This window comes from Scleropages formosus, chromosome 1 (assembly GCF_900964775.1).
Source record: "Scleropages formosus chromosome 1, fSclFor1.1, whole genome shotgun sequence".
Lineage (NCBI taxonomy): Eukaryota > Metazoa > Chordata > Actinopteri > Osteoglossiformes > Osteoglossidae > Scleropages > Scleropages formosus.
This window is the reverse complement of record NC_041806.1, coordinates 37,844,051-37,869,639: the sequence shown is the minus strand read 5'-3', so window position 1 is coordinate 37,869,639 and position 25,589 is coordinate 37,844,051. Positions and strand designations below refer to the sequence as shown.

Genomic DNA, 25,589 nt, shown 5'->3' with positions numbered 1-25,589 from the left:
CCCCATTTATGTGCCCAGCCAACAGATGTCATTAAAACGCACCCGAACAGAATAGCAGTATGGAACCATGTTAATTCATCCTCCTCTTTATGTTTGGCATTTTTGAGCGTTGATTCCGATAGCACCATTGAGAGAAGACATGCTGTTACCATGGAGACCAAAATGGAATGCTGTTACCATGGAGACCAAAGGGGAGATAATAAACAACGCTGAATTTGGCAAGAAGATCATCAGTGTTGCGCATGCTCAGGGGGTGAATTCGTCAAGATAGCTGATTCAATAGGAGTTTTCAGAGACTATAAGTTGCAGGGGGACATGGTGGCACAGCGGGTTTGGCTGGGTCCTGCTCCTTGGTGGGTCTGGGGCTTGACTCCTGCTTGGGGTGCCTTGTGATGGACTGGTATCTTATCCTGGGTGTGTCTCCTGCATCCTGTGCTGCCAGGTTAGGTGCTGGTTCACCATGACCACACTTGGGACAAGCGGTTTCAGAGTGTGTGAGTGTGAATTTAAAGTTTTAAAAAAAAAAAAAAAAAAAAAAAAAAAAAAAGTTTTTGAAAGTTAAGCTACGTTGAGGAGCCAGTGTACATTGCATCAATGCAAGAGTGCCCCACTGAAGACACTTTCATTTACATTTATTCATTTAGCTGATGCTTTTCTCCAAAGCAACTTACAATGTTAAGGTTACAATTATTTACCCATTTATACAAGTGGGTAATTTTACAGGAGTAATTTAGGGTAAGTACCTTGCTCAAGGGTACTACAACCAGTGGTGAGGCTCAAACCTGCAACCTTTGGGTCCAAAAGCAGTAGTTCTAACCACTACACTACCACCTCTCCCGGAAGTGTTATACTTTCAAGACACATTCGTGAGGTAGAACATAGAATGAGGTGGAAAACCATCTTGAGTAGTTGTAACAGGGGGCATGGTGGTGCAGTGGGTTGGACTGGGTCCTGCTCTCGGGTGGGTCTAGGGTTCGAGTCCCGCTTGGGGTGCCTTGTGGCGGACTGGCGTCCCGTCCTGGGTGTGTCCCCTCCCCTTCTGGCCTTACGCCCTGTGTTGCCGGGTAGGCTCCGGTTCTCCGTGACCCCGTATGGGACAAGCGGTTCCGCAAGTGTGTGTGTGTAGTTGTAACAGTCACTGGCAAGGACATATTTTTCTGTTATTTACCATTACACTACTTATGGCAAAAGATACCATACTGACAAAAAAAAAGTGTACAACTTGATGATTTCCAGTATAAATCCCACTATGAGTCCTGCCAATTTGCTGCTGTACTAAAATCTCCACCTTGAATGGGTACAACTGCAAATTGTTTTGGAGAAAACCATGAGAAACAATAAAATTATTTGTTCGGAGAAACATTAACAGCTGATTGCTCTTGGGTTGTGTTGCAGTCAAGGAAAGGTAACCATGATCTTAAATGACAGATGTTTCTGTGTTTTGTTTGTCTTAAAACTTTAACGACTTAACCGGATTACTGAGTTATTACACTAGATTAATGTAATTGGATATTTGTTTAGTGTTTTATTGGTCAGTGTGACCAGAAATATGCACACATGTAGTCCTAAAAGATATCCTTATATTCTCTTGGAAAGCACTGTGCATTATTTATCTATTTATTTGTGTACTTTTTTATTATTTTTCCCTTGTCGCTCACATCCTTGTGTGTTTGCCCTTATTGTGAAATACGAAATGGCCCTTGATTGAAAGAACTGTTATGATGTAAAACAAATTGTAAAAAAATCTGACAATAAAGTTCAATCATCGTATGATATCATTTACTACCACAGCTGTTATGTCCAAGAAGGGGGCTGTAGGACTTATTTATGACGGAACCACATGGAGACTGGATGCTACTCCCATACTGCATCTCTTTTTTCCTTATGTGACTTCAACCAATTTATGAATTCTCAGCAAAATAAATACATTGAAATATTAGTCTGTGCAGTCTACTGGATTACTGGGTTATTACAGGAGCAACGACAAGGAAGAGCTGGTAGCACAGTGGTTAGCGCTACTGCCTTTAGCTCCAAGATCGCAGGTTCGATCCTCTCCTCCTATAGTAACCAGTAAGGTACGTATCCTAAATTGCTCCAGTAAAAATTACCCGAGGCTGATGGGTAAATAACGACTTGGGGGGGGAAAAAAAGCCAAGTGTCAGCTAAATAAATTAACGAACGACATTCGTATTAATAACGTTGACTGAAGTGTAACAGCTGTACAAATGATATTGCTAATCTTAGAAGAAGTCAACATTGTCTAGTAGTCAAGACTTTTACTTGACTGTAAGATCAGCATCGAAAAACGAGGTTCCGTGCGCCACCTATTGATTATATAATTAGCCCGGAAGTGAGGTGATGTAGGAATTTCCTGTTACGTCAGCGCGTCTGGTCTCCATTAGTGGGTTGCAGCTGTTGGAAAAGAAACAACAACAAAAACGGAGAGACAGCGCGTTTCCAGCCGGGCTAAGCGCTCCGAATCCCGGGAACTGACACCTCCTTTCCAACCCTTGGGCACCAACGGCTTCTAACCACGGCAGCCCTTGGTGAGGAAACTCTGGCCTCCGCTTCCTCCTCCTCCGACTCGGACACCGGCGGAGCGTCGCCGCCCCCGCGGAAGAAACACCGAGCCTCGGCGGCGGAGGGAGCAGGAGAGCCCGGGGCTTCGACAGGGACAGCGGGCCTCTCTCCGGTTCTTCTAGGACTTGCGACCTCTCCGCTTCCTTCGGCGGCCGCTGCCATCCTCAGCCGAAACATCGTCAATAACGCCAGTGGTAGTATAATGCAGGCGAACGGGGCAGGACAGGGACAGGACTCGGAGCTCTCCTGCCTGAACAGCGCACAGAACGGCGAGTCCTCGTCCTCCTCCTCGTCGGCGGCCGTGGGAGCGCACTCGAACGGGCTCATCTCCAGCACAAATAACGGGAACAGCGTTAGTACCAACAACGGCGCTCTGGCCGGAGCGGCCTCGGGGACTTCATCCGCTTCGAGCGCCTCGGCGTCGAGCTCGGAGGTGGGCTACACCATGAAGAAGAAGAAACGGCTCTCGCAGTCGGAGGAAGATGTCATCAGACTCATAGGGCAGCATCTGCACGGCTTAGGGCTGAAGTAAGTGCCCGGAGCCGCTGCGAAACAGACACGGAACAAAGCGACGCGCGGCGCCTCGTTACTACTGTGTGGCCGAGAACGAAGTGTTATATCTACGCGGTGAAAAAGCATTGGAAATGTCGGTCTGCGTGACAGACAGACATGGGGGAGGGGGGTGAAGTGGCTCCAAGGAGAAGGGGGTCCATCTTGCACAATACGGCGCGGTGTCACGGCGCAAAATGCGCCGAAATCAGCCCGGCAGAGGGCACCTGCAGCCCGGTTCCCGGTCGTCGTTTGTACTGCTCGGCTGGCGTTCGATCGTCGTCTTCTCACAGCCGCAGCTACAAAGAAACCGAACCGAAGGGAATTACAGCGCGAATTCGTGACACATTTCCTCCTCCTCCTGTCTTGCGAAACTACCGATCGTTATTTGCTTTCTTTGCAAGCCGAACTCGAGGATCATCGGTGCTTTTTTTTATTTTTATTTTTATTTTTATTTTTTTTAAATAAAACAGCGAGTCGGCTGTCGGTGCCGGAGCCTGGCTGTTTGTTTTCCGTTCCCCTTCCTCCATTAAACTGGCCTCTTTGTGTTCCGTCCCTTCGCATTTCAGGAGATCCGTTTAAAAAAAGCATTTTCGAACCCCTTCTATTAATGCGGATGATGATGATGATGATGATTTTTGAAAAGGCACTGGCCTTGCTTGCGACTTCCATGACACAAACACGAGCTTTGCAGTTTGTCACAGCCCGGTAGCGCTGTAAATACTGGATAAAAATACCCAGCCGGCATTATTTCGTGTTTTTTGTGGGGCTGGGAATTGCCTCTGCTATAACTAACCCTTATTTGAAGGATATAAACAGTGGTCAGACCACAGATGTATGACCAGCATGTAAAACGAGAGAATCTCTAGACTCCGGCATTTATTTGCACTTCTGGCGGTTGGGACTATTGTACAAGTATATATGGTTTTGCGGAGGTGCAGGAATGTGCCTCTAACCAGCTGTTTTAGATCAGAAATCCTGCTGAATCTAATTATAGACGGCAGTGGAGCTGCATGGGCAGCATTTAAAAAAAAAAAAAAAGTGCCTTGCAGAATCCTTTTTGACAGTGGGAGGACTAGTGGCATTAGAATTGTGAAGGTCACCTCTACTCGTGCTGCGTACTAAAATGGTGTTGCATTTCACTTAAATGCACAAACGTGTTCCTGTTGTATCTGTTTTTCGTGGGAGGATGTGCGATGAACAGGTCACAGTGAAAAGGCCACTGCGTCACTTCGGTCCCTTTGGATGATGTCATTGTGCTGGGTGCCCCCCTCCTCCTGCACCTAGGTTATGGACTGTCCGTGTAAACTGGAATGCACAGCAACAGAGAGGCTGCCCGCTTTAAGGCAGATTGAACGTTTTGGGTGGGGAGGGGGTGGAAGCATGTTTGTGTTTTTAATCTTTGCTTTTCCTCACAGTCAGACTGTGGACCTGTTGATGCAGGAGTCTGGCTGCAGGCTGGAGCACCCTGCGGCCACCAAGTTCCGCAACCACGTCATGGATGGAGAGTGGGACAAGGTGGGGGAACAATGCCTGGGTCAGTGTTATGACCCAAAGCTGTGGAAAGCCTTGTTCCTAGATCCAGGTTTTCTCATCTGAGCCTCTGTCAGTCATACCTCTTTGGTTTCTGTGTTGCATGCATCTCGTAAGACCAGACTTTGTGTCCGATATCCCCCATCTTAGAATCAGCCACTCGGCTCTTACCGCGTTGTAACGGCTGGCACAGTTTAAGACACTTGTGTTTTGAGATTCTTGTAGTACATTACATATAGTTGAGGTGCATTTGTTAGGCTGGTTAGGTTGTCTTATGTGCATGTAGTTATTGCTGAAGATCTTTTATGTTAGAAGTATGATCTTGACAACACATGTTAAATTGCGTTAGCCAACTTTGAATTGTCATATAGCTTGAAAACTTCACCATGTTTAATACAGTAAAAAGGACAGTAGCTGATATGAGAAACTTCAAAATGGGTCCATCTTGACATAGATAATGTAATGAATAAAAATCTCCACAAGTAAATCTTAAAGATGAAGTGGAATCCTATTGCAGTTTGCTTACATGCATGAGCCTGAAACGTGTATAAGTAATTTACTCACATATAGTGCTTGTGTCCCCAGTGATATATTTACTTATGTTATTTGTTTATGCTGTCAGGAAAAGGACAGTAGTTTCTAGTAAAGTGGGACAAGCGGCTGAAAGTGTGTGTGTGTGTGTGTGTGTGTGTGTGTGTGTGTGTGTTTACACCGAATTAAATTACCTTTGTTTTATATTATGTTCTGGTATGTCTTTTGGTAGAAAACTAATTTCAAGAATCAAGAGTGTTCCAGTGTGAAGTTTTTCATGCAATGGTAACCTGTACTTTAGGTTAAACTTATATTAGCTTAATGGATCATATGCATATGTCTTTTTATAGAAATCATTAGTATTGGTGGCAGAAGTCTCTGTTTTTCAATAAGTCAAATGTTGACCTGCTGCTCTCTGCCAATAATGCTTTGTTTTGCAGTGTAAACACGTTTGGGGGGGGGGGGGGGCACGATGTTGTGCTAACCTGTTGCAAAATGTAGACACTAAAATAACAGTGAAATGGGGGCAAATACTAATACTGCTCTTTCATTTCCCTGTTTGTTTGAATGTTTTGGTTAAAGGTCAAAGTTGGTGGGGATCCTCTTCTCTATTCACAACACACCTGATGAACAAAATGACCTTTGAAAATATTTATGGATTATTCACAATGTTAAGTTCTGTATGATGGGTGCTTCTGTCTTATTTACAATAGTAATATATTTTCCAAGAACAAGAAATACATTCCCTTTCTTTCATGTAACAGTACAGAACAGTAACTTTTGACACAATCATAACTAGCTTTATACCTTGGAATATATAAGTTTTGTATGCATCTCTTTTAAAAAAGCCTGAAAAGACAGACTGAATTAACACATGTAGCTATATGAGTGGTTTGAGTGTGTTAAATTTACAATCTCATGATCACCTTTTCAGTTATATTTGTTAGCTAGTTATCAGCATGATAAATGGTTATTAATGGTTATTAATCGTCATCCTCTAATAATGGAATATCTTAATCATATTCAGTGGAATACATTAATCCCTTTTAGATGGATGCCAAAATTATGGCAATGTTACAAGGTGTTTATGCTGTAGTTTTTTAAATATGTTATTGTACAAGGCAGTTTTTTTGGATATAACCCTTCAGAGTTCCTGGATCATCAAAATATGTTTAAACATTTTAATCACCTTTTATAGTCATATTAGCCAGCTAGCAGTCTTTTAGACTTGGTTCTTTCCTGATTTCACAGGAATACTGTGGTTATACAGTACCATTTAGTACTTTTCTGTAAAAACTACAAAGATTCTTTCATCAAGTACAATATAAAGTCTTCACATAGCATTAAATATCCATTCACCATATTTATGTGTTTTTGTGTGTGTGTGCTAACAAGTGTAAACAAATGATAAATTCATCCCTTTCAAAATAAGGGCTGCATCATCTGAATAATTAGGGAGTATTAGTTTAATTTCTGTTAAGTATGCCTTACAGAAAATTTTTAATTTTTATAGTGATATTAATTACTGCAAAAGCTGTTCATATGTGCATTTTACTACAGAACATATTCATTTTTTTACTAACTCTTCAGAAGTTGTACTTTCTCCAGAAGTCTTAAATGTTACTTTTTATTGCATTCTTGTTTTAAATCACAGGTACATGTTTGCTGAGTTATTTCTTGTATTACGTGGCCCAGAAATTTACCTGAGTTGACTTGAGCAACAAGGCTTTGCAAATGCCTTAGACACAGGGGGGTTGTTTCACAAAGTGCTTTTTCATCCAACTTTTCTAAAGCTGTGGAGAGATCTCAGGGTTATTCCTATTTTATAATTAATGTCAACATGTGAAGTTTCTGAAATGGATTTTCCTATACGGTAAAACACTAATCAGTACAAGAGCCTATGAAATGTTATATACTTACTATCTTGGTGGTTGCTGGTAGTGCTTACTTTTTTTTTTTAAAAAAAAATGTGTGTTTTAGTTAGCTTGTGTTATTTACTTGGAACATTTTAGTGACTTTCCTGCTGTATATTTGTATTGGATTAAATGTATATATTTAATTTGCATTTGTGCTTTTGACCTTCTACCTGCTTTCACATTTGTAGTTGACAATGGTCAAACTCTTCAGGGGTTAATTGCCTTGATTTGACAATTTGTTCAATGAAAAATGCTGAACCAACTTTTTTACTTTTGTTTTCGCACAGGCTGAAAATGACCTCAATGAGCTGAAAGCACTGATGCTTTCCCCCAATGCTATTGTGGTAAGTGTAAACTAATATGAATGGCATTCAGTGGAAAGACCCAACAGGTTCTCATGGTTCTTTTGGAAGAGACGAAAGGTTCTAGAGTGCTTTCTTAGTTGAAAGATCAGATCGTATGAACGTATGTATTGTATGCTCCGTAAGGCTAATACATTTGTGGCTTGTGTGACCTTCACTAGATGAGGCTGATTGCTAAGATGTTTGTCATGTGTCTGGTCTGAATTTGGATAGTCATCCACCCTTTATGTGAGCTGCAGAAAGGAGATAAGAGGGAAATTATTCATGGATGCACTAATCTGTAAAAGCCATGGCCAGCTTGTTCAAGTGATAATGATACATGTCATGTGAAGGTTTATGTGATATGCAAGGAACTTATGAATAAAATGTATAACAGAGTTGACAGGTGTAAAACATCACAAAGATCTGCTTGACAGGCCCCTTCAACTGCAAGTTATTTCTGAACTGGATTTGTCACTTCTGTTTTTGTTATTTGCAAGATGGTGATATTTGACAAGTGTGTATATGACTTACATTTTCACTTTTGGTCCTGGAGGGCTTTATGTCTCGGTGTTCTTTGAACAGTTGATAACCTCAGCATAGAGACAGAGCTGAAGAAGCCATAGTAGCAAAAATAATTACTGCAAGCAAGTACTTGCATGCTCTGGAAAACCTGCTGACACCTCTGTTCTCTAGAACCAGGAGTGAAGACCTAGGCTGTAAGTTAACAAATATGCCTCACTGCACTTTTCAGGAAGTTCATTGGCAAAACATGTTGCCACAAGTGAACAGATAATGTTCTCAAGTGGTGACCTTGTTTTACATTTAACTCAGAATAATTGTCCTCTGAGTACTGCTTTCAAAAACCATCTTGCAGTAGAGACTGGATGATAAAGTCTAAAATGGTAATTAAAATGTGCCATGCCTTGCCCTGCAGCAGTTGACTAAAGAAAAATGCTGGGTTAGTCATGAACAGCACTGCTTGAGTGTGCTCCTTCAGGGTCGTACTGGGAAGCCAGTTTACATCTAGTTTTCGAGCTTTAACCAGCTGTAGTATGGTATAGCATTGATTTGCCTTTCTGCAGTGGGAAGTTATTTTCTCTCACCTGTGATGGAACACATGTCCTCTCTCTCTTTCTCTCTCCTTCTCTCCCCCCTCCCCCCCTTTGGTGGAACACCATTATATTTTTCCTCATCACCTGTGATGGAACGCGTAACATCTCTCTCACCTGTGGTGGAACGCATACAGTCTCTCACCTGTGGAGGAACACCTTTGCTCTCTGTTTCTCGCAGCGGATGAAGTTCCTGCTGCTGCAGCAGAAGTACCTGGAGTATCTGGAGGATGGCAAGGTGCTGGATGCTCTGCAGGTGCTGAGGGGAGAGCTAACACCACTCAAGTACAACACCGACCGCATCCACGTCCTAAGCGGGTATGCTAGTGGTGGGGGCTGGATCAAAGGGCATCAAGTTTTCTGGGGCTGCGTTGTGATTAGCTGGTGCTGAGATGGAATATGCATCCCCCAGGTACCTGATGTGCAGCCACGCAGAAGATCTGCGTGCCAAGGCGGAGTGGGAGGGCAAGGGCACCACCTCACGCTGCAAACTCCTGGACAAACTGCAGAGTGAGTGAGGCCAGATTAACTGTTCATATATACAGGGGGTGGATAAAATAATGAAAATGGTACAGATATTCAGGTAATTAAATCACAAAAACAGCTACACAGGCGAGTGATAAATAGTGGAACACTAGAGCAGCAGCGTGAAACTAAGTGCTTGAAAGAGACCAAGTACCTGCTACCCAAATATAAACATAACAAATTATAAAAAATATTTGTGCCAACTTGTTTGTATGTGCGATACAAAGGAAGAACCACACTAAAAAAAAAAAAAAAGGAACGGTGAGCACAAATTAAGTTACACTCAGGAAAAGACAAAAATCATGAAAGTTGTGCTGAAACTTACAGTAGAAGTGAATCAACACCTTGGTGACTCTGTCTTGACTTCACGTTGAGATTCACAAAGCTGGTAATTGTTGTAGGATTGAAGTGAACACGAGCAATGGGGAGGTTTATGTTTTTAGAAGTTAAAAGATGCTTGATTCATACCACATTGTATGTTGTCGCATGATAAATGGTGTGGATTTATCATGGGCAGCTATGTTGTGGGAGTCAGTTCCAGTGCTTGCTCAGCGTGATCATATAACGGCCATGGGATATAAAGCCGTTTGAGGCAACAAAGTGCACCCTGTAAACTTTGAAACAATAATACCCCTTTTACATACTGCAAAACATACTTCACCGTGGTTTCATGGTTACGAAGATGATCACGTGCCTTCCATGGTTTCCCTAAACATATGCTCTAAACATCATTAAAGTTCCATGACAGGGTCTGAAAGGCCTATTTCTGAGAAGATTCCCATCTCCTCCATGTTTTCAGGAAGTATATTTCATTTATTCCCCCTACACGTTTCAGGACCTCTGATGACATTTGACGAAAGACTGAATCTATTTTGAAGCCAAAGTCTAGCTGTTACTAGTTTTTGGGTAGAACTGAATTTTGTCTTTTCTTTATTTTTCCCCACTCCTTGTACATATATGTGCAGTAATTTTTATTTTTTTTTTGCATAATCTGAAATCTATGAGGCAAATATTATAGATGTACAAGTAGCAGTACCGTCTTGTAAATGCAGTTTGACATATACAGTTGAGAAAGAGACATTTATGTTCCATTACTTATTGCATTCTTCGTACTGCAAAAATGGTCAAGAAATGCTTGACCAATCAATCTTTTTTTTGGGTACGTACATTACAGGTTACACTCCTGTATTTTGGCAGTAACTGTTATTTTAAGACCAACTCAGTTTACAGTATTAGATTTGTGCTGTAAGCCATGGACAGCTAATATTTAATAATTTATACCGCTGAATAACTTTGTATATATAATGAACCATATACTGCTGCTCACTGATTCATATAGACACTATCATTTACCTCATTTGAGGTTCTAACCCATAGCTAGTGTTCACATCTTAGACAACCATACCATCAGATGTGTATGTATAGAACATAGAGCTGAAGTCATACAGCATTTGAATTCTGATGGTCTCTTGCTCCCTTCTGTGTTTTGTCTGTGTGTTGTCCACTGCAGCCTACCTGCCCCCCACTGTGATGCTACCCCCAAGGCGTCTGCAGACCCTGCTACGGCAAGCCGTGGAGCTGCAGAGAGACCGCTGCCTGTACCATAACACAAAGCTGGACAGCAGCCTGGACTCGGTGTCCCTGCTCCTGGACCATGTCTGCAGCCGGTAAGCTATCTGTGTGCTGTTCATTCTCAATACACCTGCTACGCCCCCTTGCTTTTTTGCTGTTTTATCTCGGGAGGTCTTGGAGAGAAGATAAACATGTTACAGGGGTATAATAATACAAATTAAAGAGAGAATTCTCAACAAACTCTGCCTTATGTCCACTGGACAAGTACTATTTTTTTTTTTCCCCCACTTTCCTCCCAACAGGAAGCAGTTTCCATGTTCCACCCAGCAGATTCTGACAGAACACTGCAATGAAGTGTGGTTCTGCAAGTTCTCCAATGATGGCACCAAACTGGCCACAGGATCCAAAGATACCACTGTTATTATATGGCAGGTGGATCCGGTGAGTGCAGTTGTCCAGTCCTACCTGGAATGTTCATATTGTAAATCAGCATGAATACTTAAGGTTGTGTTGTAATTGTATGAGCCTAGGATCTGTCATCCTCACTTCACACTCTAACAGGTTTAGCAAGTTTCAGTATCTCCAGGTTTTGGAAAACAATGTTTCTGTATAGAATTCACTTTCCAAATGTGATTGCATTAAGTATATAAAGACATGACATTATTCTGTCATAACATCGCAACCAGGTCTCTTAACTAGTCATTGTAGAGCTTGCCTTCGCAACAGCTTTACTAAGGTTTCAGTGTCTTCATCATGTAAGTACATACAAATGTATGTACTGCTGGAACCAGGCAGTGTAGTGGTTAGAGCTGATGTCATTGGAACAAAAGCTTGCAGGTTCACATCACATCTCCAGCTGAAGTACCCTTGAGCCAAGGTACTTGCCTTAAATTGTTCCAGTAAAATTTCTCAGCTGTAAATAATAAGTAGCTTAACATTGTATGTTGCTGTGGAGAAAAACGTCAGTTGAATGAATAAATGTATAATATGTATGGGTAAAAGTGCTTGTGAGAACCTGAATTGGAGTAGGAGACATTGTTTTTATGATCAATGTCAGTAAACTAGGACTGAGGACATGTGTTGATCTCTTTGTGTGAACAGGACACTCATCAGCTGAAGCTGCTAAAGACGCTGGAGGGGCATGCGTACGGAGTCTCCTACCTAGCCTGGAGTCCTGACGATACATATCTAATCGCCTGTGGGCCTGATGACTGCTCGGAGCTGTGGCTGTGGAATGTGCAGGTGCTACACACACGTATGCACTTAGACTTATACACTTAGCCCACATTCTTATCTGGACACACCCCATTGTCATACATAACACGCTTACAGGAAAAATAAGCTTCTGCCTGCTGAGCTGCACACACAGAAATGTGCACATTTAGAGGTTCCTACCTGCTCAAAAATCAACACGCATATTAATGTAAACTGAAAGGTTGTACTGAATGAAAGAGCCTTATATATATATCTCTCTCTCACTTGTTCAGACGGGTGAGTTGCGAACAAAGATGAGCCAGTCTCACGAAGACAGCCTAACCAGCGTGGCCTGGAACCCTGATGGCAAGCGCTTCGTCACTGGGGGTCAGAGGGGCCAATTCTACCAGTGTGTAAGTGTGACGAGCCGTGCAGCGTGTTGAGTGGCAAACACGGCGAGAAGAGAGCCCAGCCTTTACCCCAGCATCCACTCTACAGGACCTAGATGGGAATCTGCTGGACTCCTGGGAGGGTGTGCGAGTTCAGTGCCTCTGGTGTCTGAGCGACGGCAGAACAGTGCTGGCATCCGACACACACCAACGCATTCGTGGCTACAACTTTGAGGACCTGACAGACAGGAATATGTGAGTGTTAACATCCCATTTCCACCTCAGGCTGTATTAATGACTTCAGGACTGAATATATCAAGCCTGAGAGAACCTTTGCTGGTCTTTAACTGAAGTAAGAAGAAAGCTACCCATTAAGCTTTTTTTTTTTTTTTTTTTTTTTGTCCACAGAGTACAGGAGGATCATCCTATAATGTCCTTCACTGTTTCAAAGAATGGACGATTAGCTTTGTTAAATGTAGCAACTCAGGTAAGAATTACGGTGGGTTTTGTTGATGCATTTAAATCATTTGTTGATTGTGTAAGTGTGTTTTTGATGTGAATTCTACATTCTTAGGAGTGATTTGCGTTTACCACCTATGAACAGGTTCTCCAGGTGTGATCGGTGTATTAGAGTGTGATTTCCAGCTGTGAACAAGATCCTCAGGTGTGGTGGTGTGGGATTTGGTCTCTTCAGCTATGAAATGGGTCATGAGGTGTCATTTGAATTCTCCATGTATGAAGAGTCCTTGAGTGATTTGGGTTCTTCACCTACAGCTAAGGTCCTCAAGCGTTCTTGGGTGCCTACATCTATGAATAGGGTCTTCAGTGGAGATGCAGGCTCTTCACCTATGAATGGGACCCTCAGCAGTAATTTTAGCTCCCTCGGGGTTCCTCCTTTTCTTCTATGCAGGGAGTGCATCTGTGGGACCTACAGGACCGAGTGCTGGTGAGGAAGTACCAGGGTGTGACGCAAGGTTTCTACACCATCCACTCATGTTTTGGAGGCCATAATGAGGACTTCATTGCTAGTGGAAGTGAAGGCAAGTCCACTATTGTTTAGCTATAGTGATTTAGCTCTGCAGGTTCATATTCCAGTAAACCAGTGCTGTTGCCTACATCAGTTTTATTTGCATCCCCTACCCACACCACTTTTCCTCCAGACCATAAAGTATACATCTGGCACAAGCGCAGCGAGCTGCCCATTGCAGAGCTGAGTGGACACACACGCACAGTCAACTGCGTGAGCTGGAACCCCGTGCTGCCTGGCCTTATGGCCAGCGCTTCAGATGACGGCACCGTGAGAGTGTGGGGCCCCGCCCCCTTCCTTGATACACAAGGCCTGGAAGCATTCAACGGTAAATTGCTTGCTGTACCCCTCATTCTTAGAGGGGCAGAACTTCTCTGAGAATAGCCTCCTTAGGAAGAGCATGAGCATCCTAGTAATCTCAGTAACCAACCAGTACAAGTGTGAGGAAAATAGATGTTGGGATACTGCTGCTGTCAGCAAATTACTAGCTAATCTTATTTGATGATGCATGGAATAAGGGTATGCCAAAAAACCCATCCCAGCTCTAGAAGATAGACATTGTTTTGAATGGAAACATGTTTGGATTTTTGTGTTTCTGGAAAAATGTACCGGTACTGTCAAAGGTCTGGTAGGGTGAATCAGTTGTGCAAACCATAGAGCAGTAAAGAAAGAAGTAGATACGGAGAAAGAGGAAAGAAGAAAATGGTCTCAAAAGAAGTTAGAATAACTGTTGTCCCCTGCTATTGTCTCTTCACAGAGAATTGCAGTAACATGGATAGTTGATGGTGACTTGGATTGGAAGACTGCTGTAAAATGAAACGTAAAACAAAACACAAAAAATACAAAAAGAGAAAAAGAATCAACAAAAAATTAGTTGCATTTCTAACCTGGCTTCGGAGGTTGGATGAATCACTGGACTCATCTTCAAATGAAGCAAAAGGAACAAGAGACCCATACCTGATCCATCGGACCCCGGCTGGGCCCTTGGTTGGCCTCACTGCCGCGCCCCCTGGCCCGTCACTGCGCTCTCACTGCTCAGCAGTTGAGCATTGCCTCCTGTGTCTCTCATAGTGTTGAGGAGGGGGGTCTTTATTAGGGCAAGATGTATTTTGTTTGGTTTGTTTTTTTTTTTTTTTTTTTGTTTTTTTTTGGAACTGGGGAGGTTGGGGTTAGTCGGAAACATTTTTTGCTTCTAACTAAGCATTTGAGTTCAATAATAGCAGATTCCACACAAATAACAAGCGAAACATATTTGTATTTTATAATTATAGCATTATTATTTAACAGCATCCAAATACAGAACATAAGTATTGGCACTGGAGTGCTTTAGTTAATAGACTATTCACTCCAAGGAAAGCTCCCCCCCTCCATTATTGGATATACAACACTCACATGCTCAGACTCCCATTACCCCCCTGTACCTTCACATGTCCCTCCTTCATTCCTTGTGTTCTCCCTATGTACTCACTAAAGCCTTGCTCCCCTTATTGGTCTGCAACATAGTTCATGGTCCATCAGCTTTGGGGGACAAAGATAAACTGGTTTTCAGCTGGACTTTCTCAGATGAAGGGGTGATGCTGTTGTATTAGTTTATTTAAAGTTTATTCTCTTTTCTGGTTTCCTTTAAAAAAAAAAAAAAAAAAAATGCATTTTGCAGATAAGGTTTGCAGGCCTCAGTGTGGTGCTGTGTTAATCAAACAGTACTTTCCGTTAAGTCTTGTGCATTAAGCACTATTTTCACCGGAGATCATTTGTTCACCTCAGCTGAAGACTATTTTAAAAAGCAGAAATTTTAACTGAATTGGTTATTTGAAACCCCACAGTTTGGTGTACTGTTTTTTTTTTTTTTTTTTTAAAGCTGGTTTCCTCCCATTTCATTTCATCCACCGTGCAGAGTATTGTTTTTGTTGCAGAAGCCAAATAAATGAGCTGGGTTGTGGGTGGATCTCCACATGGATCAAGTGCAGCCACAGGATCTCCTGGAGTGCCGCTGTGCTGCTCCTTGCAGATTCCCCCAGCACAGTGGCAATATTTTCTGCACATACAAGTTATGCTGTAGTAGATGCCATTCAGGCCACATGACCATCAGCAGAAAGGACATTCCATGTCCTTAATGACAGAATATTGACAAGAGTTTATGGCCATGCTTGTCAGTGGTGTCGGACTGTGCTGGAGGAAGGTACCAAGGGCTGTGGGTTTACATCTATGAACCAGGCTACAGTCCTGTCTCCTGTCTGTCTGCCTTTTTCCCCATCCCTCTGACTCCCAGCCAGTGCTCTACAGCTGTGGTGGGAGTACCATATTGAGCTTTCTTTCCATTTTTTCAGTATGTAATGACTTTGCTATGGACTGATATTAAATGTTTAAAAAAAAAAAAAACTGCTATTTTGTCTTTTTATGGATTTTTTTGTTAATCATTTTTAGTTCACACCTTTTTTTTCTTGTTTCTTTTTCATTTATCATTAAACTATAACCTCCCATTGGGTCTCCTGTTATTTTAGTACGTTTGCTTTATTGCATCAGTCCTTCAGTATACGCGGGTGAGTCAAAAAAAGTTGTCGTTATTGCAGGGACTCTTTGACAACACTTGTATGTCACCTTACTCAGCTTGTAGGCAGAAGAGTTTAATAAAAAGGACTGAAATGACAACACTGGTTTGAAACAGGCAGATATGCATTGGGCCCTTGATGATGAAATCTTCTGTTAAATTTCTTTATTTTACAGTTGCCATTATAGAATTTAGTTATTCAAGATATACACTCAGAACACATCTTACCTGGTGGGAGTGAATGTGCCAAGAAATATACTGTCAAACATTTTCTCCTTTTTTAAGTGTACAGTTGCAGGAGGCCCCCCCATCACCCTTGCTTGTTGTATTTGTCTCCTAGTGGAATTCCATCACCTGCTAGAAGGTGGTCACCTGGAGAGCAGCTTTTGCACCTCTGTTCTTTATTTCCATGCTTTTTTGAAAGTTTGTACACTAGTGCTTTTTCTGCTGAAAAGTCAAATGTGAGAGGTGCTGCCAAGCTGGGCAGATGATGGGGTGGGGCCATTTGCCAGCGAATGCTAGCAGCCAGGGTTCCGGGATCTATTTGCATCAGTGTGTTATTAAAAAGTGATTGTACTGTTTTGTAATGTTGTGTAGGAGAAGTGTTAATGTATGCATATTTTCAATAAAGCATTCAGGGTTTTAAAAAAAAATGAAGGTGTGGCCAGATATGGCATCTCAGCCAGGATAAGTGGACTGTGAGGGCAGACAATCCACATATTTCGAAAGCACTGAGTGGTACGGCGAATATTTACAGCTGAGGTTATCATGTCTGTGTAAGTGTGAAATATTTTGGAAAAAAGCCTGACTATGTTTGCCAAAAATGGTTTTAGCGGGAGAGACTATGTAACAAGGATCATGTAGCACAAAATTATCTATTGTTGTAGGATCCACATTCATAAATCTGGTCCCTAAATTCACTAAACTTCACAAATAATTTGTGCATTTTGGTGCCTGTTTTTATAATCTGCAATTACTTCCATTTTTGTGTAGCAATAGCCTTATTATAGTAAAGTTGACAAAAGACCTGTCAAATATTAAACACGTTTTTAATAAAATGTTAACATTTTCATATAAATTAGATTCATAAAGCATGAAATATGACTTGCCAGATTTTCTGTAATTTTCCATAACATGAAACTAAAACCAGAGATACTCAGTAAATATCTTTTAATTACATGTAACAGTAGTTATGACATTGTATTTGTGGACAGTGTGAATCATCGTGACCTTTGTCCATTCACTAGAGGGAAAACCACATAAAGACCAGTCTTGTGGAGGGGAAACTTTGCCTTTTCTGCCCTCTGGTACCAGTAGTGAACAACACTAATTGTATTTTGACACATTTGCTACTTGTCTGTATGTAACAAGGCCGCTGTTAGAACTACACATTTCCAGTTTAGTGTGATAACACGGATGCAAAAAAAGATTAATCATCCTGATCGTTAGTTTGGCTGCAAATGTCCAGAAACATGACACTTTCTGGGGACAAGGAAGATGCTTCACTTTCTGCGAGGAACAAATCGCGACTGGAAAACCAGAAATACCGAGGGTGTGTGAGGTTACAGCAGGGCCAGAGGTCAGAGGTCAGGGGTCGGGGGTTAAAGCGAAGTCTCTCGGAGAAGCCGTATTTCCCAGTCTGGACGCTAGGGGGCGCGCTCAGGTTGATGTAGCCCGCGGACAGCGCTCTCCGCTGCATTCTTCCCCAGTTCGCAAGCGGTGCCGGATGGTCCAAAGGTTGCGGGTTCGAGGGGATCTCGCTGTTCTGCGGCAGTCATGGCGGCGCCGTTGGCGCAGTTCGACGAGGACTGGCAGGACTTCAACGAGTTCCAGCCGTTCTCGGAGGGACAGGGCCGCCTGGACGAGGTGAACTCGAACAATGTCGGGGACGCGGCGGGCCTGCTGGACGATTTCTCCGAGCTCGACAACAGCTTCTCGGGCGACGGCAGCAGCTTCAGGTCCGTGGAGGACCTGGTGAAGGACTTCGAGGAGAAGCTCGCTGTTTGCTTCCGCAGCTGCGGCGGCGCCAGGACGGAGAACGTGGCCCCGGTGGTGCCGATCACAGAAGAGAGCATGTTGAAGGACGACGAGTGAGTTAACGCGGGGATGTGATCATGTTTGTCAGTTCTGCGGAGGCCCTGCGGGCGCCCCGGGAGGGGGGGGAAGCAGCGCGCTCGTGTACACACACACACACACACACACACACACACACACACTCAGTGGTCCTAAGGGCACGATCGACGCGCGCAATACTGTTGAGCCAGGTCACAGCCCCCCTCGGATTTGGGAACTACTTTTTCCCTCGTGTTGCGGTCGGAGAAACACTGTGTTCTGTGGCTGCTGTGTGTCCGCGCGCGCGGCCGGTCACTCAAGCCTGTAGTCGCGTCCGGATTCGATTCCGCTTCAGCTGAGTCAGTGCGTGTGCGGCTGGCAGCGAGGCTCTGACACTGACAGTGATTTTTGTAGGACTTCATGTAATTATGTATTTCTTGAAAGATCGTCGCTCGAGGTATTTTTTGTAGCGGGACTGACGCGGGGCGCATTGCACTCGTGTCAGAAGTGCGGGGTGGGTTGTGGTGACAAAGATGGGCTGTGTTGGAATGGCCGGACTGGCGGCCGGGTCTTCCTCTATCCTCGTGGTCGTCGCGACCGACCGGGTGCTTGCCGGAAGGAAGGAAGGAAGGACGGAAGGAAGGACGGGCAGGCAGGCGGGTGGAAGGAAGGAAGGAAGGACGGACGGACGGACAGATGGGAGGGAGGAAGGAAGGACGGAAATGCTGCGTCAATTCCGCTTCACAGTGACAGGAAGAGCCGACACTGAAGGATCAAAAATCGACGTCGCTATGGACTCTTCGCTGCCACAAGCCAGTTATCCCTGTCGTAACTTTGCCGACACCTCTTGCTTGAAACCCAAAAAGCCAGAAGGATCGTCATACAGAACATCAGAATGCACTCGTGGCCTTGCTGGCCACCTTCCATACACTTCTACACGCACGACGCTGTATAACTCACTGTTGCCTACCCCCACCCCTTGCACTTCTTCTCATGCAGGATCTGGAATGCTCTGACAGATAACTATGGCAACGTGATGCCGGTGGACTGGAAGACATCTCACACCCGGTCACTACACCTCCCCACCTTGAATCTAATGGAGAAAGGGGTAGGTGGACTGTACAGTAATATTTAGCCTGCATTTCCCACTACTTCTGTTTACCACCATTCACATTTCCTGCATGTGTAAACACTGCAGACTTAAATGCCCCAAGGCGTTCTGTGACACGTACAACTGTGGGAGGTCCCCGCATCGCCGATGCCTTGCTACATTAATATGCTACACGTGAAGAGTAGTAGTACTGATATTGCAGCACTGCATTATGTGCAACTAATCTGAACTCTGCGTAGCTTATTGAACCACTCAAATTCACGTCTTCAGGATTTCCACATTTTCTTCACGCTCTGTGTATTTTGTCAGAAGCCGGAGAACGCGAACTTGGACCTTTCGGATGATGAGGAGCTGAGGGAGCAGCTGGACATGCACTCGATCATCGTGTCCTGCATCAACGATGAGCCTCTCTTCACTGCCGAACAGGTATGGAATACATGTGTGAGCCACGCAAGGGTAAAGGTAGACCAGACTTGTGCAGGAATGCATCTTGTACATAAATGTGTAGTGTGCTGTGTGTTCATGCATGTTACAGCTCACTGTGGTGGAGTGTAGTAACACTTAGTAACAGCTGCTGTGTGTGCTTTCCTCAGGTGATTGAGGAGATTGAGGAGATGATGCAGGAGTCGCCAGACCCCGAGGAGTTGGAGGTCCCATCTCAGTCCGACCTCTCTCTCCTGTCCCAGGAGATGCACACGCTTCAGAGGTCCTGTACAAGTAGCAGCTATGAGGAGAGTGAGTACACCTCCCTAGCTGGTGTTTTTATTTCGAAACTGGCATGGTGGTTAGAGCTCTCAAATTGAAGGCCATAACTTCAAATCCCTTTTACCGCTATAGTACCTGTGAGCAAAATATCAAGCTGTGTGTCTGGGTAAATAATTGCGAATGGCATAGGGCACAAACCTAACATTGTAAATTGCTTGTGAGAACAGTGTCAGCTAAATTAATTTAGATATAATTATCTAAAAAAAATACCAAATTGTCTATCAAGATGGAGTCTAATCTGTTGTTACAGGGGCTTGGAACTGTAAAAGCCGAGAAAAGCATTAGTTGCTTACAATGAATGTTTTATTAACTGTGCTGCCCACAGTCTTAATTGCAGCCAGAAGCAAGATTTAACATTTTTTTTAGCTGCTTTAAAATAACAGAAGTGTGTAATTGAGGAACCAACCGCACCGGTCATTTTTAAATGAGTTTGACATGGTTTTCTGTTGCGCTATGGTTATGTGGCAGTTGAACTGTAAACTATTACAGAAGACGTGAAAAGATAAGTAACGGCAAATGAATAGTTTTTCTGGATCATTTCCATGTTTTGGCGAATTGAGAACCCTATCCGAGTTCACGCAGGGTAACATAAAGTTGACTGAACCGTAGGGTTGAAGCACCTGTCCGTGGCAGAGCTGAACGAGCTCTTGGAGGAGGTGGAGGCAGACATCCGGCAGCACTCGGAGGAGCTGATCCAGCAATTGGCACTGAGAGATGAGCTGGACTTTGAGAAAGAGGTGAAGAACAGCTTCATCAGCGTTCTCATCGACGTGCAGAACAAGCAGAAGGAGCACCGTGAGCTCCTGAAGAAGAGGAAGAAGCTCCGTAGCGGAGGAGCCCAGCAGGGCCGCCCAGAGAGAACACATGCACCAGGAACAGTGAGTCTCGCTCAACTAGACACGTGTGCCAGGAGCTGTGACTCTCTCTCTCTCTCTCTCTCTCTCTCTCTCTCTCTCTCTCTCACACACACACACTGGGAGCAGTAATTTTTCTCTCATGACCATATATAAAAAGAACTGGGAACCCACCCACTGCTGTCTGGAACATGATGTTGGGACTGCTGATTGACTTGATGGAAGAGCTTCAAAACCTTGTGTCTTTCAATGTGAAGAGTTCTGGGCTGGTGGCGGAGAGTCCCTACAATTCCCTGTGTTTCCCTGCCCTCTTTGTCTCATGTGTCCTCTCTAAAACTGCCCACTGGGTGTCTGTTTCTCACATCTGATGCTCTTATTCTTTGCATGTGTGCCTTCCTCTGCTCTCATTGGTGTCCTGTGGCGGGTACCACTTCACTGCTGTTCGGTGTGTCTCTTATTCTCCTCGTGTGTCTGGGCTGTAAAAGGTCACGTCTTTTTTACAGACACTTTGGTTTATTTTAATGCCTTTATTTTGAGAGGGCCTGTCCTGTCTCTTGCCATCACAAGAGTGCACTGATTCCATGCTGCCGATGTGTGCAGCACTGTGCTCCGCTGGGCCTCTTATTTCTCATAAGGGGACCTCTCTATTTCCCCTCCTTGGCTTTTCTCTAGGTTTCTGCCCGTTTGGCTTCATGGGCTTCAGGAAGTTTCACATGCGCTGTCTCTCTGTGTTTCTCCTTCCTGTTGGCACCCCTTTCTTTCTGCTCCTCTCTCGCTTTTCTAGCGCTTCAGCATGGAGAGCTTCTCCACCGCCATTCAGAATGGCTTCCGCAACACGTTCGGCAGTTCTGGCGGGGACAAACAGGTGCCCCTCTCTCTGTCTCTCCCCCCATAACTCCCCCAACCCCCTCACTGCCGCCGGCTAGTGCTGTAAATGCATTTTGAGTGGTCATGTCTCTTCTTTCTGTATCTCAGTATCTAACTACCGTCATCCCCTACGAGAAGAAAGGAGGACCCCCATCGGTGGAAGACCTCCAGATTCTAACCAAGAGTGAGTGTTACTTTTCCACAGTTCATGTGTGTAGAGAAAGTGCATCTCAAAGTGCTTCGTGTATGTGTTTGACGTGTGTATTCCTCCTCCTCAGTTCTGCAGGCCATGAGAGAGGACAGCGATAAGGTGCCAAGCCTTCTAACAGACTACATTCTCAAAGGTAATTTTTTCTCTCAGCTTTTGGGAATCCTCTTGTGAAGAAGCGCAATCCAAAGGTTTTTTTTTTTTTTTTTGTTTTGTTTTGTTTTGTTTTGTTTTGTTTTAAGATGCATCACACCGCCCTCTTGTGTTTGAATATATTAAGGAATATTAGCTCAATAAGAGCACCATTCATATAAATGAAGACATTCTCATTTTCTGTGTTTGGAATTACAAGTTTTTCCCCATTGAAAGACTGACCTCCATATTTTTATCCTGATCCCTGACATTTACTTTCTTGCTGTTCTTTACTCTTGTTTTTGCTGCATTGTTCATGCTAGCTCTGGTGTGAGAGCTGTGGAAACGGAGGTTTGTGTCACAGCATTGTGTATCTAGTTCCAAAACAACACCCCCATCGCCTAACCCCACTCTGCATCCGGCTGTGCTTCACCCGTTGTCGTGCTTGTGCAAATATCACTGCTTTTGTGCCTTGCCAACATCACCTTCAGCTGTGAGCACTAGATAGATGCTGGTCACCTTTATGAAGGATCACTCTCTCAGCCTTTCTCTTCTTCACGTCAGTCCTGTTCTCTTTCAAGACACCTTGTCGACATGACATGAAGTGACATTGGTCAAGTAGGTGATCTGGAGAAACCTGAACAACAGTAATAAAAATACAGTAAATGGTGTAGTAGTTTGAGCTGCTGCCTTTGGACCCAGAGGTTGCAGGTTTGAATTTTACCTCTGGCTGTAGTACCCTTGAGCAAGGTACTTACCCTAAGGTGCTCCAGTAAAATGACCCAGTTGTCCAAATGGGTAAATTATTGTAAGTCGCTTTGGAGAAAGGTATCAGCTAAATAAATAAATGTAAATGGCATAATAACTTGTATGAGTTTTCAGGTTCACAAAACTAAGATGTTTTATGGAATTTGAGGATAGGGGACCCCTCTTCTTCATTTAAGAAGGTTGTCACACACTGCACCGTTTCTAGATGGCAAAAGACAACGTTACAGGACTGTTTTTTTTTCTCCTCTTCCCCGGAGTTCCTCCGATTTGCCGAGAGGATCTGCTTAGAGAGATTCCGGCAGCAGTGATTAAGATTTGTGACACATTTTCCCAATATCATTGCAGTTCTGTGTCCTACGTAGACCACCGATGAAGGGGAGGTGTGTCCCGGACAACAAAGGATTTCATCTCCCAATATTGTTTGAAATGCTGGCGTTCAATACATTGAAAGGTCAGGAATAGTGCAATTGCGAATTCTGCCTGGTGACAAAGTTCATGGAATTTCATTGTAAACTATCCTTTTTTTTCCCTAGTGTTTTTTTCAATTTATGTTTTAAATGGTCTCCATTCCTTTTTTTTTTTTTTTTTTAAGAAAAAAAAAACCTTTTGATCAACTGTATGTCAGATAACAGGACATTTGGCAGTGTTGATTTTATAATTTGCCTGAGAAGGATGTTGCCAGACTGTAAATTTTATCTTTCCTTAAACTTTAGATGGTTTCTTCTTTAAGAGCAAAATAGGGGTGGGTGTAATGTTTTTACGGTGATCAGGGCCATTAAGGTGTTCTGTCATTACCTTACGTATAGAGAGCAGACACAAGCCTTGGTGTTGACTATACAAAATTTCCACTAGAATTCACTCGACAAACAAAAGCAGCGTGTAAATGATGCGCCGGGACAGGTAAGAATTTTGTCTTGGGGGGGGTGTTTGTTCAAGGTTGTGCGGGGAAGGAGACAAAGGGGGGAATGGCGGGGACAGGGAACGGGTAGACCGTGAGGAGGCTTCGAGCGTGGGGTTGCGGTCGGTGTCGTGATCGGGGTCATTCTGTCTCGGCGGCTCCTCCATCTCTCTCTCTCTTGTTCACTGGTGGGTCCGGGGAGAAGAAATAGAGGTTGCGATCAGTCCCAGCTGCTTCTGGACCATCCCCGACTCCGCCCCTTCTTCCGACCGCCCCGGCGTGCTACACAGCGTAACAGTTGACTGGTTCTTGTTTACACAGGTAGTAATAGAAGGATGTTCCAGTGCTCTTTAGGGAATCTTAACACTAACACTGGCTCCTGACCATAAACAGTTGGTGTGTTAACTTGATTTGTTCATAAATCCCTTGCCGCAGTTTACATTTTCAGTTTGAATAGGAGTTTATTTTAGTTTTAACTCAGTCTCATATATGCAGTATGTTTATCATTTTATTAACCAATACTCAGGAACGCAGTGCTCTCTGGCAATGGGTTGAAATAGTGTGCTCCAGCACTTTTGCTTGGGTGTATTTGCCTGACCCCATAAATACAGGTTGCTTTCGCTCTGCAATAAATTTTAGATGTAAAGATCCTCACGCATTTGTAACTTCATAGTAACAGAAGGAGCCATTTTAATTCAATATTAGAATTACTCTTCAGTATTTCTACTTTGTAAGGTGCTTATTTTAATTAACGTGCACACTGAGTTATTGTTTTTGCTGTGATTTATACCACATCTGCCCCCTGAATATTCAGGTCCTGAAAAAATGGCTCTGATGGCAACTTATGATTTCTGCTTGACTGAAGAATGCTTAAGACAGGGATTGCTGGTTTATATGGAACCCTAGAAGAACAAATGAATGTTGACCAGTTGTCTGTGTTGCCTCTGGCAAGTGTTATTCCAGTAGCAGCTGCCCTAAACAACTGTAGATCAGTACAATTCTTGGCCCGAGTGCAAATGGAATCATTCTGGGTTACTGTTGCAGATCTCTGTGGGATTGCTCTTGTCAAAGAGACTGTTGTGTATGTAAAGTACTGTATATTTTACCACATCTGTAGTGTCATCAAGATTGCCGTAGTGTGCACAATACACAGCACTGCAAGCCAGAGGCCATAGCAGGATTCTGCCATGAACTTGTACAGCTCTGCGCTGTAGATACTACAGTCATGCACAACAGAATTAGTAGAAAACACTTCTGTTGTACAGTGATCATATGGCTTTACTTATTTTCTCTGCTCTGATATCCACACATATCAACTGAGTGAAATAGTAATAAGTTGATTCTGTATCTAAAGATGTATATTAATATACACAAAAGGCTGCCTTTGCTAATGCCTGTCATTTTTACATAAGTTATTCATCTGAAATAAAGCATTCTTTTTCTAATATATGGTACTATTAATTTATTCCCTGGTTGTTTTGTAACCTGTCTATAGTAACATATTTTGTATCTGATGTACAATAATCGAAAATAAACGCAGTAAAATACTTGTCTTGTAACTGTGAATTTCGATTGGCGGTGTCATGTAAATAGCTCTCCTGTACTGTTACTCTATGCTTTTTTTTTTTATTCCAAGAGCCTTGTTTCACCCATGTCTGTATTGTACATTATGTATTTGTATACACTGGGTCCTCAACTTAAACTCAGATTTACAAACAGTTTAACCACTAAGTTGCAACCAATAGATGCTTAACAATATACTGCTTAGTTCTGTAAAAACACTTCTGATACTGACTTAAAAACAGACTTAGTTATGTGTCTTGTTCAGTTACGTTTTGGAGTTTACACACCTGCAAGGAACAAAAAGTACATATTTCTGTAGACTTCAGTATACAATTACTATATATTTGCATATAGCTCATACAAGTGTGACATCTTGTGTTTACTGTCTCCATGAAATGGCACAGTGTCCCACAAAAGTGAAATCATTTTTTGTTCCAAGATTTGTCCCAGATAAACTCCCTGTGCTGTAGAGAGTGATGTCCCACTTACAGGAACACAGAAAGCTACCAAGTGAAGTTTCCGCACAGCAAAATACTGATGAAGAAATATCAACA

The 25,589-nt window shown here is 43.3% G+C and overlaps 2 protein-coding genes across 7 annotated transcripts; both read left to right on the top strand.

Annotated features, from left to right (window-relative positions):
• The first annotated feature begins 2,308 nt into the window (after positions 1-2,308).
• LOC108929391 (WD repeat-containing protein 26) lies at positions 2,309-16,451 on the top strand. Its single transcript, XM_018743892.2, has 14 exons — positions 2,309-3,108; positions 4,548-4,647; positions 7,397-7,453; positions 8,744-8,880; positions 8,975-9,072; positions 10,598-10,754; positions 10,962-11,100; positions 11,761-11,901; positions 12,147-12,266; positions 12,352-12,497; positions 12,651-12,729; positions 13,153-13,282; positions 13,403-13,597; positions 14,027-16,451. Exons 1-14 carry the CDS (start codon positions 2,783-2,785, stop codon positions 14,050-14,052), a joined length of 1,851 nt encoding a protein of 616 aa, XP_018599408.2. The 5' UTR covers positions 2,309-2,782; the 3' UTR covers positions 14,053-16,451.
• A 624-nt stretch (positions 16,452-17,075) lies between these two features.
• On the top strand, positions 17,076-24,917 carry fez2a (fasciculation and elongation protein zeta 2a). Of its 6 annotated transcripts, XR_003798087.1 has the most exons (10): positions 17,078-17,907; positions 18,869-18,977; positions 19,290-19,406; positions 19,574-19,715; positions 20,355-20,623; positions 21,384-21,464; positions 21,575-21,650; positions 21,745-21,810; positions 22,920-23,025; positions 23,678-24,917. XR_003798087.1 is itself a non-coding variant. In XM_018743778.2 (9 exons), the coding sequence occupies exons 1-9, from the start codon at positions 17,594-17,596 to the stop codon at positions 22,138-22,140; spliced, it is 1,185 nt and encodes a 394-aa protein (XP_018599294.1). In that variant the 5' UTR covers positions 17,078-17,593; the 3' UTR covers positions 22,141-22,503. The 6 variants fall into 6 exon arrangements, 4 of the variants coding, with proteins under 4 accessions (XP_018599292.1, XP_018599294.1, XP_018599290.1 ...); XM_018743778.2 differs by lacking the exons at positions 22,920-23,025; positions 23,678-24,917 and adding an exon at positions 22,130-22,503; XR_003798089.1 differs by lacking the exon at positions 21,384-21,464 and having other exon boundaries at positions 17,081-17,907.
• The last annotated feature ends 672 nt before the right edge of the window (positions 24,918-25,589 follow it).

What these genes read in the sequence shown, in the direction of transcription:
- LOC108929391 (XM_018743892.2), top strand. Translation starts at nt 2,783, where the DNA reads ATGCAGGCGAACGGGGCAGGACAGGGACAGGACTCGGAGCTCTCCTGC. An exon ending in TTTCCCCCAATGCTATTGTG is followed by an intron (nt 7,454 to 8,743) that starts GTAAGTGTAAAC and finishes TGTTTCTCGCAG; the next exon opens with CGGATGAAGTTCCTGCTGCT. An exon ending in CTGGACCATGTCTGCAGCCG is followed by an intron (nt 10,755 to 10,961) that starts GTAAGCTATCTG and finishes TCCTCCCAACAG; the next exon opens with GAAGCAGTTTCCATGTTCCA.
- fez2a (XM_018743774.2), top strand. Translation starts at nt 17,594, where the DNA reads ATGGCGGCGCCGTTGGCGCAGTTCGACGAGGACTGGCAGGACTTCAAC. An exon ending in TGAATCTAATGGAGAAAGGG is followed by an intron (nt 18,978 to 19,289) that starts GTAGGTGGACTG and finishes GTATTTTGTCAG; the next exon opens with AAGCCGGAGAACGCGAACTT. An exon ending in AAGTAGCAGCTATGAGGAGA is followed by an intron (nt 19,716 to 20,354) that starts GTGAGTACACCT and finishes ACTGAACCGTAG; the next exon opens with GGTTGAAGCACCTGTCCGTG.